The following is a 17,801-nucleotide window of genomic DNA, read 5'->3' as shown; positions in this document are numbered from 1 at the left end:
AAGCTTTCATCACTCTAACCTGGTTGTCCCTATGCACGGAACCCAAATGAATATCGTTTGTTGGCAACGCTGCTACTTTTAAGCCCCTTTTGGATCTCCAAGTTATTCCTACACGTGCCTGCAGCTCTGAATCTCAATTAAAGGTGCTTCAAATCTTTTACTGTTGCTGTAGAGAAACCAAGAGCCTGACCTAAAAATTGGACTTGGGAAAGTCCAGTACTGAGGTGGTACCTGAATGGAGCGTAACTGTCTCTATACTGACTTGGGATGCTGCAGAGCTCATTCGCTGTCAACCTATCTCTTGCCATGCTAAATGCCATCTCAGTTATTGCTTTGACACCTTCTTCAATGTTTACTGCTCACACAGCGTTAGGTTTTTAACTTTTTAACTCCTTACTCTTAAAAGCAATCCAACATTCTCCATGTTATTATTTTAAGACGTATTTATTAACTACATGGGTTGCCTTGAGCTGGAATGAAGAAAGCAGGCCGGCAGCTGGGTCACTGGTGGCATTTTGTTGCCCAGATTCATTTTCCACGCGACTGCCTTGCCGCAAACCTTCCAAAAACTCTGCCTTGATTTTGTTGAGTTCTTCAGCCAGGCTTTTCATCTCACTCGGGAGCAGGTTCTTAGCTTAAAGGAAATCCAAGCTGTCATTTGACGTTGGTTTGAGAAGGTAACATTTACAAACTCGTGCTGTCCAATAGTTCTGGCGACTTCTGAAGGACATTGCCTTGGTCACAGCCGCAGGGCTGGGATCCCATCCCGAGGCAATCCCACAGGTTAACCTTATAGTGGCAGCTCACACCTTGTGCTTCACCTCAGCTGCGCCTCACGTACCTTTCGCCTCCTTCATAGCTTGAGAGATGATCCGTCTGCATGTCTGATCAGCCTGATGGACAGCGCTGGCTGCACAGATCGCTCGATCTGCCTCCTATCCAAAAGGACCAAGAGATAAACATGCAAACAAAGGAACATTCATTCCCATTGCAGCCAGCCTTCGGAAGTACTCATTCTCCAACAGGGAGAAACGTGAGCACCACCTCAGTGCCCAGCACAGCGCACATCTGCTCCTTCCCTTCTGAGGCAGAGGATGACTGCCGGACACGTACACATGGCACAAAGAAGTGATTTCCCCCCATTTCAAATAGGATCAGCCTTTATGTGCATGCTTGTGCAACCCGGAACCGCAACAGAGCTCTCTGCATCTCTGTCCCTGTGGTGTTGTGAGTACAAGTGCATAAGGAATTAACTCCCCATCACCTGAAAGAGCCGTGCATATAAGAACACAGCACTCTACCTTCTGCTCGGTGTTTTCTGTGTTTTGCTTCACGGGATTTTCCAATGCAGCACCCAGCAAATTCATTATCTGCACACTAAGGAAAGAACAGAAATGCATGAATCCAACAGCCTCAACAATGTATCTCCACACCAGCCCAGGCTGCCCATCCAACCTGGCCTTGAACACCTCCAGCAATGGGGCATCCACAGCCTCTCTGGGCAGCCATGCCAGCACCTCACCGCTCTCATTGCAAAGCACTTAACGATATGAAACAAGCTCTAATCGCCCCTATGCACAAACTGAACTCACAGGAAAGCCTCCACCATCCCAGCATCACTCTGCTCCTCCGTGGTGCACGCAGAGCTGCTCAGGATGAGGCTGTTCTGCTCCCAGGGGTTCTTCTCAGGCTCCGGCACCTCCATTCTCCGTGCCATGCGGCAGATGGTCCCCTCGGGCACCGGGCTGCCCCGCAGGCGGTTCCTGTGCAGGCACAGCTCCAGGGGGCACTCCAGGAAGAGCTGGCAGAAGCCCATGGAATCTGCAGGGGTGACACGCTCAGCTGGCTGGGCGAGGCTGAGCACGAATGCCGATCGTTCCGATGGAAGGAGCCCAACCGGAGCCCGTGCGCTGCGCCGGCACGCATCTGTCCCAGCAGAGGTGCCCCACCGCCACAGCTGGAACGCAGCACCAGCACTCCGGTGTCAGGCTGCCCTGCTGGGAAGGCCCAACCCTTCTGCCATCCATCCATCCATCCCCCCACCGCCTGCCCCGAGCCGACACGAGAGGAGCGGCGCGCCAATTACACTCTCGAGCCAGCTGGAACACCTCGTATCGCATGCTGCGGTAGTAGAAGTTGTCATCCAGGATGATGCACAGCGGGCGGGACCCGGGGCTGCCGCTCCGCCCCGGGAGCAGCCCCTGCTGGGCGCAGCAGCTCTCGAAGCGGCCCCACGAGGGCGGAGCGGCGGCGGGGCCGGGCGGGGCGGCGGGTTCGGAGCGCAGCGCCCGCAGGAGGCGCTCCAGGCAGCGCAGCACCTCCCGCCGCCGCCGCTTCCAGGCGGAGACCTGCGGGGCGCAGCGAGGGGGGCGGGTTTGCGACGGCGGCCGAGCGAAGCGGCCAACGGGGAAGCGGCAAAGAGAGCGGCACTGACCGACGGCGGCTCCCCGCGCGGAGGCTCGCCCCGCCCGCAGGGCTCCTCGGGGATGAGGTCGTCGTAGGCGAGCAGCGCGCAGTCCCAGCCGCGGCGGAGCGGCAGCTGCTGGCGCAGGGCGCGGCCCAGCGTGGACTTCCCTGCGGCGGGCAGCCCGCACAGCACGCACAGCAGCGCCCCGCCGCACAACGAACGCTCCATCGCCGCCAACGTGCGCTACGACGCTTCTGCCCCCAGGGCCCCGCGCAGGCGCCGTGGGAGAGCGGGGCGCCCCCTGGCGGAGCGGCGGCTTCGTAACGAGGGGAGGAAGAACTCAAAAGAAATGAAAACGAAGAGCTGAGGTAGAAGAGGCACAAACGCAGCCGGCAGCTCTTAGCACAATAACGGCGCGATACAAAGGCTGCGTTCGGGGTCTGTCGGCAGCGAGTCTTTCCCCTTTGCAAGGAGCTCCGGCCGCACACGTGGCAGGGCTGTCCCGCGTGGTTTCCCTTATCAGTTCCTGGCAGCGGCCCGAGCAGCTCCTCACACGGCGGCTCTGGGTGGCACCGCGGGTCGGGGAGGTCCGGAAGGTACCGCTGGAAACTGCGTGTGTCCCGCCTGGCTGCGGGGAAAAGCAGCTTCGTGAGGTGCTTCAGTAGCTGAGGCGGGCGGGGCCGCTCAGCGGGTGCTAAAGCAGCTGTAGGCAAAGGTTAAAGTCCTACAAACCTCGGAGCGGGGAAATGCGGTACGGTGAAAACATCAGGGCTCGCTGCGGCAGGCTGGGAGACAAGGCAGACAGTCGGGTTAGCGGAGAACACGTTGCAAGTCGCAGCTCATTATTCCCTACTAAGCTACACGGTACGCAACTGTCAGACACCCTGTTCAATAACTGGGTATTCTGATGGCTCTCACCCATCAAAACCCCACAATGGGATCAGTAAGTGCTTTAGATGAGAGCACTGTATGCCTGGGGTTACTCAGCGTGAAGTAATGCAACTGTGCATCTGTCCTACCTGATCGTTCCTTGTGGCGTGGGTCGGTCTGTTGCTTTGCTTTGGTTGCTGTGCATTGTTATCCCTGAAAGGAAAAGACCATCAGCAGGAAAATCCCCATCTGGTATGACAACATGAAGGGACTGAATGCTTACAAAGGGACCCGGTGACAGGACTCGTGTTTCTGACTTCACCCCTTCCATGTTCATCACCATAGACTCACAGAATGGCCTGGGTTGCAAAGGCCCACAGTGCTCATCCAGTTCCAACCCCCTGCTGTGTGCAGGGTCACCAACCAGCAGCCCAGGCTGCCCAGAGCCACATCCAGCCTGGCCTTGAATGCCTGCAGGGATGGGGCATCCACAGCCTCCTTGGGCAACCTGTTGCAGTGCGTCACCACCCCTATTCTGTGCCCCCATGCCCAGGAACACAATTACAAGCAGCAGTTAGAAACGTGAAGTGCATTTTAGGGAAAAAAAAGCTTGAGAACTGACCATCAGAGCATCTGTATGGAAGTACCCACGTTTCCCACTAGCAGGGCAGTCTTTTTCTTTAGGGAGCTACGTAATGTACATTAAGCATCTAACTCAACTGCTAAATGAATTCAGAGCACCCTCCCAAGCGTTGAAATACACATTTGCCGTAGGAGTGATACCTGTGTTGCCTTGTACTTTTCCTGCAAAACTTCCTCTTGATTGCATCACGCTTAATTGCTGCTGTTACCATCACAATCAATATTGGCAGCACTAGGAAGAAAAAAACCAGCAGGCCGTCCCGCAGTGATGTATCTAGAGAAAAATAGTCGTGATCATATAAACCAGCCATCATGAGGAACCTCACATGAAAGCATTTTGCTGTTAAAAATACCATTCTGAGGTAAGAATTGCCATCTTTGAATTGTTATAAAGCAAAACGAGTAATTAGGATCTGCACTTCTGTAATTGTCCCTTCCTTACTCAGCCCGTGCTGTATGATGGACAACACTTTCCTTTTAGTCAGCAGGTGTAAAACACTTGCCATGGTCACTCAGTGTAAAGGTCAGATAAATGGCCTCCTTCTTCCCTTGGTATAATTTCATGGCTCTCAGCTGAGCAATGATGCAGCACGTACCTCCTCCATCCTCTCACTGCACTGATACACTTTCCATATGCAAAGGCTGCTGGTTTCATTGTCAAGCTACAGCCTGTTAGATGTAACTAACATCTAACTGCTTTGAAATGTAAAAGTAATTCTAAGTAATTAATGTCTTGCTTTTTATCCCACACAAAACAAAGGTCAGCTTCTCCCTTGGACCAGCTTTTGTGATGTCTGCAGACCTGCACATCGGATACTGTTTATTCACCAAGGCGGTCATAACTGAGCATCCCACGCAATAGGAAAACAGAGAAGCTTTAGAGAAGAAACTGAAACCCACCGTGTATGAGTAGAATAATTAAATGGGACACTGGAGGCAGTAAGGAAGCAGTTTCAGAATCATACCCACGTGAGCTGGACCGCTGTCAATACTGCCGCCGTAGCCCGACTGGTTACAGAACGGAGGTGCCCATCCAGAATTGCAGTGGCAGTTCCCATTGTTGTTACACACCTACAGCCCATGCAAGAGGGATTAGACAAACAAAGGCTTTTTGGAAGCAGCCACTTTCAACCTCTGATGTATATCTGAAGTTACACATTAAGAACCACGCGTGGGAACAAGAGATATTGCACAGCATTGCACTGAAATACAGGAACTATAAGCTCACTGCTTCCACAACATCCCAAAACACCGAGGGAAGGAACTTCTCAGCACTGAAACTGTCAGGCTCCATTTTCATTGTTCACAGAGAAATATCTGAATCACCAGCCTGTCCTCCCCATAGGAATACAGGAATACTTTCCTCTGGCAGTCTGACAGAAACATTAGGAAATTCCCAAAGGAAATATACAAGAAATGTTTAGAAGTGTCTTTCCGTGTTAGAGGTGTTTATGGTATGCTGCTAACGTGAATTATGGATTCAAACGTGGATTTAACTTTTAATACAGAGCAGAAGAAAGCAAAGCCATCTGTCAGGCTATTGCTTTTACGGAGGAGTTTAGCAGTTATCTTTATCTTCAAGATATAGAGCATGAAAACACCACCTACTCACCCCGTTGTCATTACACCTCTGCTTCACGTCACAGCTGTAGCCCAGATGACTTGCATCAACACACTCAAAAGCTACACAGGCCTGGGGAAGTATTCAATGTCTTTTAAATACAATATTTAAATACAACGTTCCTCAACAATTCTATCCATTTTATATGTATGCTTAATAGTAGTTTACAAGTCTACAGCTTTTGCTTATCAGCCCTTTGCCTCGGCATACAGAACACTGAGTACTTAACAATTGCTCGATGGAAATAGTCTGTCTCACTGGTAGGATTGCTCATTGACTTGTAGCATCACAGTTGGTTTTAAGAGCCAATTAATTGTATCTGACAAAGCAGATGTTTTAATGACGTTACTGTAGACAAATAAGAGAACAATGGAATGCTTTTGAAAGTTGAGGGCTTTCCAGTTGGTGGAATTCGTTGTGTATATCTGCTGCCATTTGTCTTACCTTCTTTTCTCCACACGCTGTTCCATCGTGAACTTGAGCAGGATCAGGGATATCAGATCCTAAGTCAAAATCAGACGACCAGCACAAGACCCCAGATGCGTTATTGACAACACTCCAAGCGGGAAGATTTTGAAGGCTAACAGAAGTGCACTGGAGCTTGCCACACAGACTGTGCCTGTGGTGAACAAAAGGCACTTGGAAATGAGATGAACAGCAAAAAAACCACACAAAAGAACCCGGTATAAATGCAAACGCACCATCCAGTCAAACATAGGTTGCATTTTAAACAAATCTTCTGGTTTTAAATCTCATGCTCTACAACAGGATGTATATTTTACACTGGAGATCTTAGGGGCGGGTTTTTGTTTAGTACTGACTTACTGAATAGGGCACTTCTTGTACACTCCACCTCTCATTCCGCAGTTTCCAAACCTATCTCCTTTAATATTGGCTTTTTCAAAGCACAGATCAGGTGCTTTTCGTGCCCCTGCATGAAAAACAGTGAATTTCAGTAAGCCATCACGCTGTGTTCACAACATGAGAAAGACAAAGCAAGCTATGAACTGTCTTTTAGAAGACTACAGGTCTTTTTACATTAGATTACAAACGTACCTTTTCCATATATAGCTTCACACTGTGAATCAAAGCTCTGACATACTCCGTAGTAGCAATATGCTTTCATGTTGTTGCACGGGTAACCATTCATGATATAAACGTCATCTGGACAGTAGGCGTAGCTTCCATTGCAGTATTCAGGGAGATCACAGAAATCCATTTTTGATCTGCATTCTGTTCCTGCAGCTTTAAACTAGAACAGGAGAAGAGCGCTGCCTCACTTTATTTGGTATCAGCACAACTTCAAACACAAATCAATGACAGCTGAGAATCTGCGATTTTAAGGAAGACAAAATAGCTTTTTTGGGGGGTCAGTATCTAATGAAAGTCCAAAACTTCCCTCAGTTTCACAGGGTGTAGCTCCAAAGTTTCTGAGCTCGCTTTGCAGAGTAGCAGGGTAGGTCAGACAGATGCACACACAAGCACAAATTAGAAAACAACCAACAATTAGAGACTGCGTAGATGCTTGGGGTTGCATAACGGAGATGACTATTGCTGAGTCCTCTGATTGCTCCTTCCTCCTGTGAGCGATGACCCAGAGATGCCATTCCATTCCTAAGCTACACAACTCATTAGAGACAAATTCTCTACTCCCATACTCTCTGTTGGTGAAGGTAGCTTTGATGTGGAACTAAGTCGTGAGATTCTATGGGATTCTTTTCCAATAACTCCTAAAAAAGCCAGCCTAGTAATGAATATCGATTCAGCTTAATAAAACAAAGCTTACCTTGCAGTTTTTGCAGCACAATCCTTGTGCACACTGCGATCCAGATGTAAGTTTGCAGGTGGCAGCATCACAGCAAGGGTTGGTGCATTCCTAAGAACAACCATGAAGAAAGGAACACCATAATTTTACCTTGTGCAGCTGGGAACGTAGCTGGTCAGGCCAAGTGCATGGACAAACCAATCATTACATATTCTATCTGTCTTGCATATTCTGGGATTGGCAGCCTCTCATAGAAAGCAACATACAGTCTGGCTGCGTTGCTCTTTACAAGTCATCAGAAGCCATCTATTCTGATGGTCTATGCCATAGGAATATAAGATAGGTTTCCACTTTAAGTGGGCATTAAAGGAGACCAGTTCATTTTCCAAGCAACACTACTTATCCCACCCTGTCTTATTTTCCCACTACACTGGTAGTTTGATGTTAGGAAATGCTGGTGTCTTTTCTTGGCTTAGAAGAAGACCAATGCAATGGGTTTGCTGACAGCCTTTGGATTTATCGGTGTCTTTTCTGAGACACCTTTATTTTCTCAAGAATGAGCCAACATAACATACCCCATTCTTAGAAAGACATTTTTGCAGTGTGAATAGGACCAAAGTAATTGTGTTTTGGGCTAATTGTGAGGGCTACAGATAGGAAACGTGTAAGTGCTACACAAACCAGCAGTCTCTTCTGTGTAACAGAAATCTCTCCCTTGCTAATACCAGCACAAAAACCAATGGCATTTTCACATCCTGTGCACTGAAATGCATTTCTTTGTTAGGCAGTGACTCAAAGTTCTGTCAATTCGAATAGCTCTTAACCGAGTTCATACCAAAACTGATGCATCATTTTAGGCTTTTTTCCTAGAATTTACCTTTACACAGCTTGCAAAAAGGTAAACTTGAAGGAAAACTCCCCAGACATTAACAGAAATCAGGTGTGCAACAAGTACGATATATGATATAACACACAGGTACCCAGCTGCATTTCATTACCTGTGGTTTTCCACAGTCACATTCTTCATCGTCATCAATCACATTGTTACCACAGACAGGCTCTCTGTAAACATTACTTGTTTTGGGTGGATTTCTGAGGCAGATTCCTCCTCCATTTAGAACGAGGTTCTCAAAATCATCAGCACTGCAGGAACTGAAATTCCTGGATCCCCTGGAAAGCACAATATTTTTATTAGATTTTGCTTACAAAAAGACAATTCAATTAAATATTGTCACATTTTCAAGCGTTGGGAGATCTTGAAGTATTTTCTTTTTACTTTATTTTTGCATTTCAGTACTTTTAGAAATAAAAAAGATTTTTCTTCTTTTTCAGAAGCAAAAAAGACCATCAGATTATCCGTTCTGATACGCTGTACAAAATAGGCTTTCAAAATCCCTTGTCCAAAAATCCTTTGGTGATCATGGATCCTTCTCAGTTTATAAGACATAGGCAGTGCAGGTCAATAACAATTATACAATTAAATGGAAATCTTACTTATCTGTGCTGTACATAATGTAGGACGCAGGACACCTTTTATCATCATGCTTCATTCCAAGGTTATGTCCCAGTTCATGTGCAACTACTGTAGCATGACGTAACACGTTGTCATGATTCAACTAATAAAGAGAATCAGTGTTACAAGTTATGAAAGTACCACCTTCTTCCCTACCCACTTATTCAAGCCACAGGTTTCTTAGAGGCTATGAATACAATACAGAATTGTATTGCAAAGCAAAAAGAGCAAGAAATGGCAGTTTACCACTGTTTATTTTCAGGTAGGGCCAAATCCTGTTGCTCCTCCTATTCCTTCCAACAGGGTCATACCCTGATAGCAACACAGTCCGTCATGGCAATGTACTTACAGTGCTGATTGACCCTCCCTGCACCTGTGAGCAGACGGTACCCACAAAAGCCATTCCAATGGATCCACTGTACGAGCCTCTCCCTCTGTGACAAAAGCAATTTGAAAGTGGTGCTGAAAGAGGAGCTGAACGTTTAAGGCTTCTTCTAAAAGACACTGATGAAACCAAATACTGCAAAGCATAATTCGGTCTTCATGAAGTCAAGAAGGAAGTTGTCACGATGTTATGGTTTCACTGTAATTAATAATATTGGGATAACACGGATTGATCAGTCACCAAAGTCTGCTGTATCAGTGATTTTGAGCTGCTCAAACTGTAAAGAATTTGTTGTTTTCTTGATATCTTTCTTCCCCAGGTTAAAGCAGCCTGGGAGCTGAGGGAATTTTATTCCAGTTCTATTTTCACTCATGTATGAACCAAAACCCACAGACATTAGCAACTCTGGCAGCATGGCTAGATCTGCTACCAAATGAAAACTTACATTATGAGATGGCTAACATCATTTCTGGATCGCTTAAGAAGATCCTTCTGTCTCCAAGAAACGAATCTACTCAAGACATCTCCAGCTGAACCCTCCATTACAGAAATTTGGTTTTTATCTGTCCAAATCTCTAATCCAACCAAAACGATCTGGATATTTAATGCACGATACATCTGGAAAAGGGGGGGAAAAAAAAGGTGATTGCCACCTATCAGTCTGGTTCAAGTGAGTTATGAAAGATATTTTCATCACTACTGCATTAGCATGAAGCCAAACACTGCTTGAGACCTAAGTTTAGTTTCTTAGAATAATTACTATCTAGTTTAATATTAAGAAATATATGACTGAAGGCAATCTACCTCATGAATATGCTTAAGCAGATTTTTCAGGCGAAGTTGGAAAAATGATGTTTATTCATTTTCTTAGCTAAACACCCTGAGAAGAAACTGTGAACGTATCATTGCAATCCCTATGGAATTGTTCACAATGCTGATGATTTGCTTAAGGAAAAAACACAATTGCAAACAAGTGAAATACTCTTCCTGGAAACAGTAAAAGTACCAGAGACCTCAGGTCTCTGGTCTGCACCTCTACAAGTTCTGTGCATAGATATATAGCATGCCTTAAATATCATAAATTGCCATCTAACTTCCAAATACAGATTCAGGACGTAGTTGTGCAGATTTACTGAATTACTCTTTCATTTGAAAACTAAGTGTAAAAACTGAATAGAGGTGACTGAACTGACTTACCCCATCAACATAATTAATCAGCTCAACGGTTTCCTTTTGCACTGCAGCAGGATCAGAGTTTTTCTGCAAAAACTGTAAGATGCCATATGCAAACGTCAGAGAAAACTGTTAGTATTTTAACACAATGTATGTAGCATCTTACGGAGTCATTACCCTGTGATTATCCACAACCACAAATAATTCCACGTAGCTCTTCTGTGGCAGGACAGCTCGTCTCTTCTGCAAATTAGAAAGCACAGGAAGTTAACAACGCCTCGTGGATTCAAGGTTTTTAACTTATCCTTCTCATCCTTTGCATTTAATGTATTTATAAAGAAATTTGCATTTTTAAAGTGGCCTCAAATGTAAATTGGCTTTAGATTTCCACACCAGTATCAGTATGTTAGTAATTTACTTTTGGTCAGACCCTGAGATGCATGAGCTGAAATGGCAGCTTCATGCCTTTCACACACCCATGATGGTTTTGGGCTGAGCTGTGCTCTTCTGCTAAAGGGCTGCTTCAAGTTAGGTCTAATTTCCATTGTGCTACTCTTCTCTTTCAGCATTTATCAGAACTCCCAGCAGTTTGGGGCTCATGAAAGCGTGAGCAACAAGGAGGTGCTCAGCCAAACCCACCTGCAATGATAACATGCCAAAGCAAGGCTCTGCAGACCTTGGCTACTGGGACAGACTGAGGAAATAGTTTGGTCTGTAGCCCTTGGGAGAGAAAAGGGAATATATTTACCCTCAAAAGCTCTTCCTTATTAGAGGTACTGTTTGGTGAAAATGCATATTTCACAGACTGCTTCACAAACATCTGCATCTCATGATGAAGGCTGTCATTCAGCACGCCACAATGAAAAGGAATGTGCTGCGTATCTTCTAACTGGTAAAACCTGTGTTCAAACGTTCTAGATGTGTTGAGCGGCTCCATTCCATACCATTTGCCAGCAATGTAGATAATTCCTCTAGTGAGCATAAAAGAAAGAAGAATTATTTACCTCTTATGGTTATGACTACGTGAGTGATCAGTAGATGAACACTTTAAAGTGCAATTCTTCATACTACTGTGTTAACATAAATTAACATAACATAACATTATTAACACAAACATAATATTATTGTAACTCATCTCAGTGTAGGGGGTGAAATCAAATGCCCAACAGGATCTCAAAAGACAAAACAGTACTCAATTAAGATATTGATTTTATGCAAATATATGCTCCTTGAATCAATTAGTGGGAAAGCCTAACTGTTGCTGGACAGTCAAGCACTGGAGCAGGCTTCCCTGGGAAGATGTCATGGCCCCAAAGACATCTATATTCAGAAGCATTTGGGCAACACTCTTAAACGTGTAGTTTAGTCCTTAGACTGCCCTACAGGGAGCCAGGAGTTGGACTCAGTGATCCCTGTGAGTCCCTTCCAATGCAGGATATTCTATGCACTTGTTTCAAGTATTACAGCCTTTCTTCATGCTCGTATCCTGCCTGTATTTAGATTACGATCTCCCTCGTGTTGTCTTTCTCTCCAAAGGAACTTTAGGTAAGCGATAAATAGCAGTGGAGACAAAGAATAAAACCTGTATAGAGTTTCAGCTTCATCAAGATGTGAAATGTAAAAAATATTTGCAAGACAGGATGGTGCTTCTTTCCATGAGTAAAATGAATATTAAGGCTTTTGTTTCGTTTTGTTTTTACTGGTGGTACTGAGCAATTAATGATCTTGAAGCAAAAAGCAAGGGGTAATACCTCAGGCCATCACACGTGCTAAGAGCAAGGACTGAGTCAGCCATTCCTTCAACAGCACCATGGTAATAACAGTGTGTCTGAAATGCAACAAAACCACATCATTAATGACGAAATAAGGTTGCTGTGTTCAAATTCAAACGTATTTAATGATCAGCTTTATTATTTGCAGGTTGTTATAGCTGGCTTTTGCAAATTCAAAGCATTCCGTATTCTAAAATAATCCCAAATTTCTTGGGAGTAAAATATTACTTGATGTGATTAACTACTATAGCATCTGGTCCCCTGGTTCTAGAAAACAAAGAGCTTTTTTTTCTTTAACCTATCACCACCTTTTAACAAGATCTTTGTATCCCTATTGCTTATCTTGTTCTCACATGGAATCCTCTCCAAGGCTGATCCAAGAAGCTCTGCATGCACAAGACAGACTCACTGAGCTGGCATGCTGTTAAAGGCTGAAGTAAACACATAAAAGCATTCTTAAGGTTTGTTCAAAACTACAGAGCTTTAATGCTGCCATTGTACCTTTAACACAGTATACCATGTAAAGGTGACCTAGCTGGGTAGCTCAAATTCAGTCTTGGCATAATTTCCTGCATCTCCTTTCTCACCTTACAACATAACGATGCTGTATCATCAGAAATCGTATGAGGACACAACTGCTCCCTCATAAAACATGAAGCCTTACATTTTGTATCACATAAACATTAATGCTATAAACATAAAACCTTGATAAAATCTTTCTCCCAGCATCTATGTATTTTTTTCCTGTAGGTGCCCTTCCTTGGCATCACCTGCACTTCCCTTTCCACTGCCAAAATGTAAACAATTCTCAGTGTTCTGTTCTACACGGACACAAAGACACTCAGAATGAATGGTCACACACATTCACTTCTGCTTTTGAAATACATACAGATGCATCTACACGCTTGCTGCAAACCTCAGTTCAACCGAATTGTTAATAAGGCCTTCAGTTCAGAAAGCTTGAGCTCTCTGCTGTGAGGAAGCTCTTATTCAACAGGGGGAATTTCAATATGTACAGTACCTTGTTTTTTGATTGCGTTGCCTCCAGTTTCCCATTTTTCCCATATGTATATAGCACAAAGTCTTTGCTAACAAGGTCTCTGGAAACAAAAACAAACTACCGCTCTTTTAAGAGTCTATAAAGCAAGAAATACATCAAGAATCCTAGTCAGTACTGCGCTGTTAACAGCACACTCCTCTTATATCATCACTAAAATGCATAGACATGAAAGAAGCACCTTAAAAATCAGCTGTGCTATCTGGAAGTTGTGTTACTTTGAAACAGTTTAACTAAAATATCCATAGAGTAGGACCTGATCAGACTATGTTATATCAGGGCCTGGACTGTTAGTGACTCAGCAATGAGGAAGAACAACACACAAAATTTCTCTAACTACACCATTACTAACAACCCTCCCTGCCAAAAATGAGCTGAATTCTACTTTTCCAGGAGTTTCTGAAATCTGCTGCTTTGTGGTACTAATAAACAACTAATTGAAATAAATTTGTGCACAGAAAAATACTACCCCATGCTTGCGAGGTAGCACCATAACAAAGACACTATGTAACAGATATTTTGTACTTAGTGTAATCTGCCCTCAAAATGATTTCCTCTGAGCTTTGTCAGTATAACAGTGCTTGGCTGTATTGCAACCACGTTCAAATATGGAATGATAACCTAGAACACTCTGTAACATACTTATTTTTCTTCAGTGTTAGGAGGTACGTTCCATTTCTGGTTTTAATGGAGTAAGAAAGATCGTCATCTGAATGCTCCTGAAAAAGAGAACAGAAATACCATTACATGAATTTCTATCTGGGTGTGCCATTTCCATGCTTTCTTTGATAACAGAGCTCCAACTGCTACATATGTTTTACGTATCCACTTGATTCACAAAACACACATTTACTACCCCTCACGCTTTCTGTATTTAAAAGATTCAGCACCATGCTCTACATTCTTTCCTATGGAAAGTTTAAGTTGTGTTAGGCTATAAGTAATCGTAGAGAAGACATAATGAAAAACCACATGAACTACACAAAAGATTAAGTATGTCTGCCACTAGAGATGTGGAGAAGGAATGAAGATATGCTGCCTATAAAAAGGTCAATAAATACCATTTGTGGTGCTAATAACAAAAAGAGGAAGCGTTAATTAAGCTCAACATAGGTGCCCATTGCAGAGCTGTATGGTCTCAGGAACAGATGCTCCTGTGGAGCTCCAATGGAGAGGAAGTAGACACAGACCAGATGAATGTGGCCAGAGGTAGTTTCCCAAGGAAGGCACAGCCCATGTATGCACTCTGCTGAACTATCACTTAAAGTTGTGTGACACTCCTTATGTAAACCGTCATCAGCCAGCTGAACAACACGCAAATGCTTCCTTAGGTAATCAGTTTGCACAAAGATGACTAACCATTTCATTATCGGTTATTTCAATAATTGAACTCAGTATCTGGCGTAAAGGTAAAAGACTTTAGAGAGATAGAACTAAGGTTCAGATCTTTCTCTCTTAACTCATTCATTTACCTGTAGGACTGTATGGGACCACTTGTGCTAAGGGTCCATCTGCCCTTCAGGTGCTATGTGGTTGAAATCTTAGGTTTTCTCAAAGACTGTGCACAAAGTACCACAGAACATACACAGCATGGACATTAGTTCAAGTTCATGCACCTTCCTTACCTTCCTGCTTCCACCTTACAAGGCTGTTAACAGGACCAGTGCAGTCATAGACCTCCATGGTAACAAATTCACCCACAACTACGCAAGAAAACTTAAGAATCTAATCTATATATACATAGGAAGTATTTATGTGTGTCTGTAATATAGGACAATATTGTAAAAAACAGCAACACTGGAAATAAAAGCAACAACAAACCTCATGAAAATATGGCTGCTGATTCTCTCTGCCTGTCATCCTTTGAGGGATAATGATTTCGAATGTAGAAAGTCTGGATGCCTCTTCAGAACACACACCTAAAAATGAAATTCCTCAGGTATCAGAATGGGTAAGTGATGCCTTGTGTTGGTATAAAGACAGATGTCTGCTGAAAAGTAATTCTGGTCAGACAATAAATACAGAAACAGGAGTTTCAACAGCATGAGGACCCAACTGCCCATCCTCAGTGAGGTTTGTTCCATCTCTGTCTGAGTTCTGGGTACATTACAAACCGAGATGAGAACTCAAGTTCTGGCCATTCTTTCATATAGTCATTATGAAAACAATTGATTGTATGAGAAAACCCAAATCCCTCAACCTCCACAGCTGTAACACCACACAAAATCCTGAGTTAAAGAAAATCTAAAACTCTAACCAAAACAAAAAGCTCCTGGATTCAGAGCAAACCTCGATTAAATAGCTCAGGAACGGTCAGACTGATGCAAAAGGAAGTAAATTCTGGTTTCAGCTGAGGTCTTCCATAGGACATAAAGAAAAGCTGTCAAATTAGCTACATCTCTCATATTCTAACCTGGACTACTAATTCTGTCCATCATATTTGAAACACTTTTTTTCCCCCCATGACTGATGCTTTCAACCTGATGTACTGCAGAAAAAGTCAGTAGCTGTCTGCTTTGTCCACCCATCTGCCCTCAACTAGGAAGTTCTGAGGTAGCTGGCCAGTTAAAATCAACAGTGTGTGAGATTTTGACATCTCAAACACCATTAAGTTCGTTCAGGCTTTGTGAAATCACCTTGCTGGTGTCAGGAGCAATGTGCTGATGTGTCTGTTGGCAGCAGGGCTCTCTAGGAGCGGCCGATGGATGCTTGTTCAGCAGCAGTCACGTTTCCCTTGTATTTTTTGTGAATGGTTTGTAACCTTTTACGCTCTATCGGTTACCTTCAGAACACCATCCTGACCCAGGAAGCTAAAGGTGAGAAGTCTGTTCAGCATCCAGTTTCAGTTAAGCAGTTTTAGAAGCAAAACCCACCTCCAGTGACCTTCTTGGAAATTGAAAGAACCTCTCCTCCTCTTTTTCCTGCCTGTTCATGAAAGCAGTTTCAGCGTCTCCCTTGGTCAACAGGGACACAACTGTTGCTTTTGAACAGGTTACAGAGTCAACCATAACGTGGGGTTTAACAACCTACTTCTTAAAATGTTCATCTATAAGGAAACAAAGAGATTTCTGCTCATTTGTAGCAGGACAATGTTAACCTCAGCCTTCCATGTTCCTGTGAAAGGAAACTGTAACTGCAAAGAAGCCGCAGAGCAACCATGAATCACCAATTCAAAGTAAGGAGGAGGAGAAGGACTCGGTGTAATCATGATCTCTACCTATTAGATAACATCAGGATTTTTGAAAGCTAAGTGCAGGCAGACTGTCATTAACATTAAATACTGCCATTACAGTCAAAATGTGGAAGCTGCTATTAGCAAAGAGGCTTGTAAATAATATCAGCGCTGCTCCCTGTTTACTTTTGTCTTTTTATCTGAAATAACTTTGTCAACTACATCATAAGATCTCTTCTGTTTTGGAAGTGCGCGCAGTGCTAATGGCAGAAGTATAGTTCTAACAATTCAAATGCTGCTGACACCCGAAAGGAAGAAGTGTTTTTGCAATGATGGTGGCAAGGCACCTGCAGAGGTTGCAAAGAGAGGTGGTGGAGATCCATCCCTGCAGACCCCGAGGTCAGGCTGGATGGGACTCTGAGCATCCAATGGAGCTGTGGGTGTCCCCACTCACTGCAGGGATGTGGGGCCAGATGACCCTAGGGTCACCAAAGGGTCCCTTACAACTCAATTCTATAACAATTCTATAAGAAAAGTGAGAAATAACCTGTAATACTGGCCACAAACATATCGCTTTCTAAGAAATAGATCATCTACATGTAAAATCTGAACCCTAATCATCAATGTAAAGAAGCAGATATAAAACATTACTGGAAATTCACATCTTTTTCTCCACTCTTTACTGCCCGTCAGTGACAATAGCTGCAGTTGTCACATCCAGTGTAGGGAAAGAGATGTTTTTAAACACCTACTATGTCATGGGGGGAAAAAAACAATCACAAAGAGCTATCAGAAGCTTCAGACTGCAGATCTTCTTGGATAGGAGATCTGCCTAATGCCTAAGGAGAGCTGTGCCTTGGTTTGAAAGGTCTGCATGTTTCTGGTCGGAACTGGAGAGTACAAGAATTCCTGGATAAACTTGCTGAATATGTAACAAAAGATCTTACCTTTCATCCAACGAGAGTTTCCAGATAAAGATAGTCCCAAAGCGAAGAAAAGCAGGCTGTGCTTTAGCATGACTAGATTCCCTGCAGACACCGTACCTGGCTCTCAGCTGCTCCGCACAGAACTAGAAGAACGAGAACCGTCTGCTCTGCAGGTAAACAACAGAAAAGGCTCTCGGATACTTCGTCTCTGCTAAGGAAACCGGGAAGTAAAAGTTCATCCATTAGGCTTGCAAGAAAACTGGTTAAGCAGCTTAAGGCAAACAAAAAGCAGCGCTCTGAAATGCTGATTGGAGGCAGACGGCCACATCATGCCAGGACCGAGCTGGTTCCTTCTGAAGGACTTTGACTTATCACAGTGAGGTTATGTGAGATTCAAAACGTCAGGTCTTGCTAGCTGTGATATTTGAGATATCTGTGTGCTCTCTGGAATTTCAGCTTGTTGTTTTCTATTATTTTACCTTAGAAATACTTCAATTG

General features: G+C 44.1%; 2 protein-coding genes across 2 annotated transcripts; both read right to left on the bottom strand.

Moving 5' to 3' along the window:
• Positions 1 to 10: 10 nt before the first annotated feature.
• Positions 11 to 2,908, bottom strand: PSTK (phosphoseryl-tRNA kinase). Its single transcript, XM_072340881.1, has 6 exons — positions 2,435 to 2,908; positions 2,087 to 2,348; positions 1,593 to 1,821; positions 1,302 to 1,377; positions 842 to 935; positions 11 to 634 (listed from the first exon to the last, which is right to left on the bottom strand). Exons 1-6 carry the CDS (start codon positions 2,633 to 2,635, stop codon positions 429 to 431), a joined length of 1,068 nt encoding a protein of 355 aa, XP_072196982.1. The 5' UTR covers positions 2,636 to 2,908; the 3' UTR covers positions 11 to 428.
• Positions 2,900 to 17,409, bottom strand: LOC140254414 (disintegrin and metalloproteinase domain-containing protein 9-like). Its single transcript, XM_072340882.1, has 22 exons — positions 17,325 to 17,409; positions 15,027 to 15,124; positions 13,848 to 13,924; positions 13,170 to 13,248; positions 12,128 to 12,204; positions 11,125 to 11,347; positions 10,554 to 10,619; positions 10,401 to 10,472; positions 9,649 to 9,821; positions 9,168 to 9,252; positions 8,800 to 8,921; positions 8,304 to 8,475; positions 7,327 to 7,416; positions 6,597 to 6,792; positions 6,366 to 6,471; positions 5,985 to 6,159; positions 5,532 to 5,612; positions 4,885 to 4,990; positions 4,061 to 4,193; positions 3,427 to 3,490; positions 3,140 to 3,192; positions 2,900 to 3,035 (listed from the first exon to the last, which is right to left on the bottom strand). The coding sequence occupies exons 1-22, from the start codon at positions 17,392 to 17,394 to the stop codon at positions 2,957 to 2,959; spliced, it is 2,397 nt and encodes a 798-aa protein (XP_072196983.1). The 5' UTR covers positions 17,395 to 17,409; the 3' UTR covers positions 2,900 to 2,956.
• Between the last annotated feature and the right edge of the window lie 392 nt (positions 17,410 to 17,801).

This window comes from Excalfactoria chinensis, chromosome 6 (assembly GCF_039878825.1).
Source record: "Excalfactoria chinensis isolate bCotChi1 chromosome 6, bCotChi1.hap2, whole genome shotgun sequence".
Taxonomy (NCBI): Eukaryota; Metazoa; Chordata; class Aves; order Galliformes; family Phasianidae; genus Excalfactoria; species Excalfactoria chinensis.
This window is presented reverse-complemented; position numbering and strand designations above follow the sequence as displayed.

Coding starts and splice junctions, on each gene's coding strand:
- PSTK (XM_072340881.1), bottom strand. CDS start 2,635: ATGGAGCGTTCGTTGTGCGGCGGGGCGCTGCTGTGCGTGCTGTGCGGG. Junction 936..1,301: donor CAGAAAACACCGAGCAGAAG/GTAGAGTGCTGT, acceptor CCTTTTGGATAG/GAGGCAGATCGAGCGATCTG. Junction 635..841: donor AGCTATGAAGGAGGCGAAAG/GTACGTGAGGCG, acceptor ATTTCCTTTAAG/CTAAGAACCTGCTCCCGAGT.
- LOC140254414 (XM_072340882.1), bottom strand. CDS start 17,394: ATGCTAAAGCACAGCCTGCTTTTCTTCGCTTTGGGACTATCTTTATCT. Junction 15,125..17,324: donor AAACTCTCGTTGGATGAAAG/GTAAGATCTTTT, acceptor TTTCATTTTTAG/GTGTGTGTTCTGAAGAGGCA. Junction 3,491..4,060: donor AAAAGTACAAGGCAACACAG/GTATCACTCCTA, acceptor TTTTCCTTTCAG/GGATAACAATGCACAGCAAC.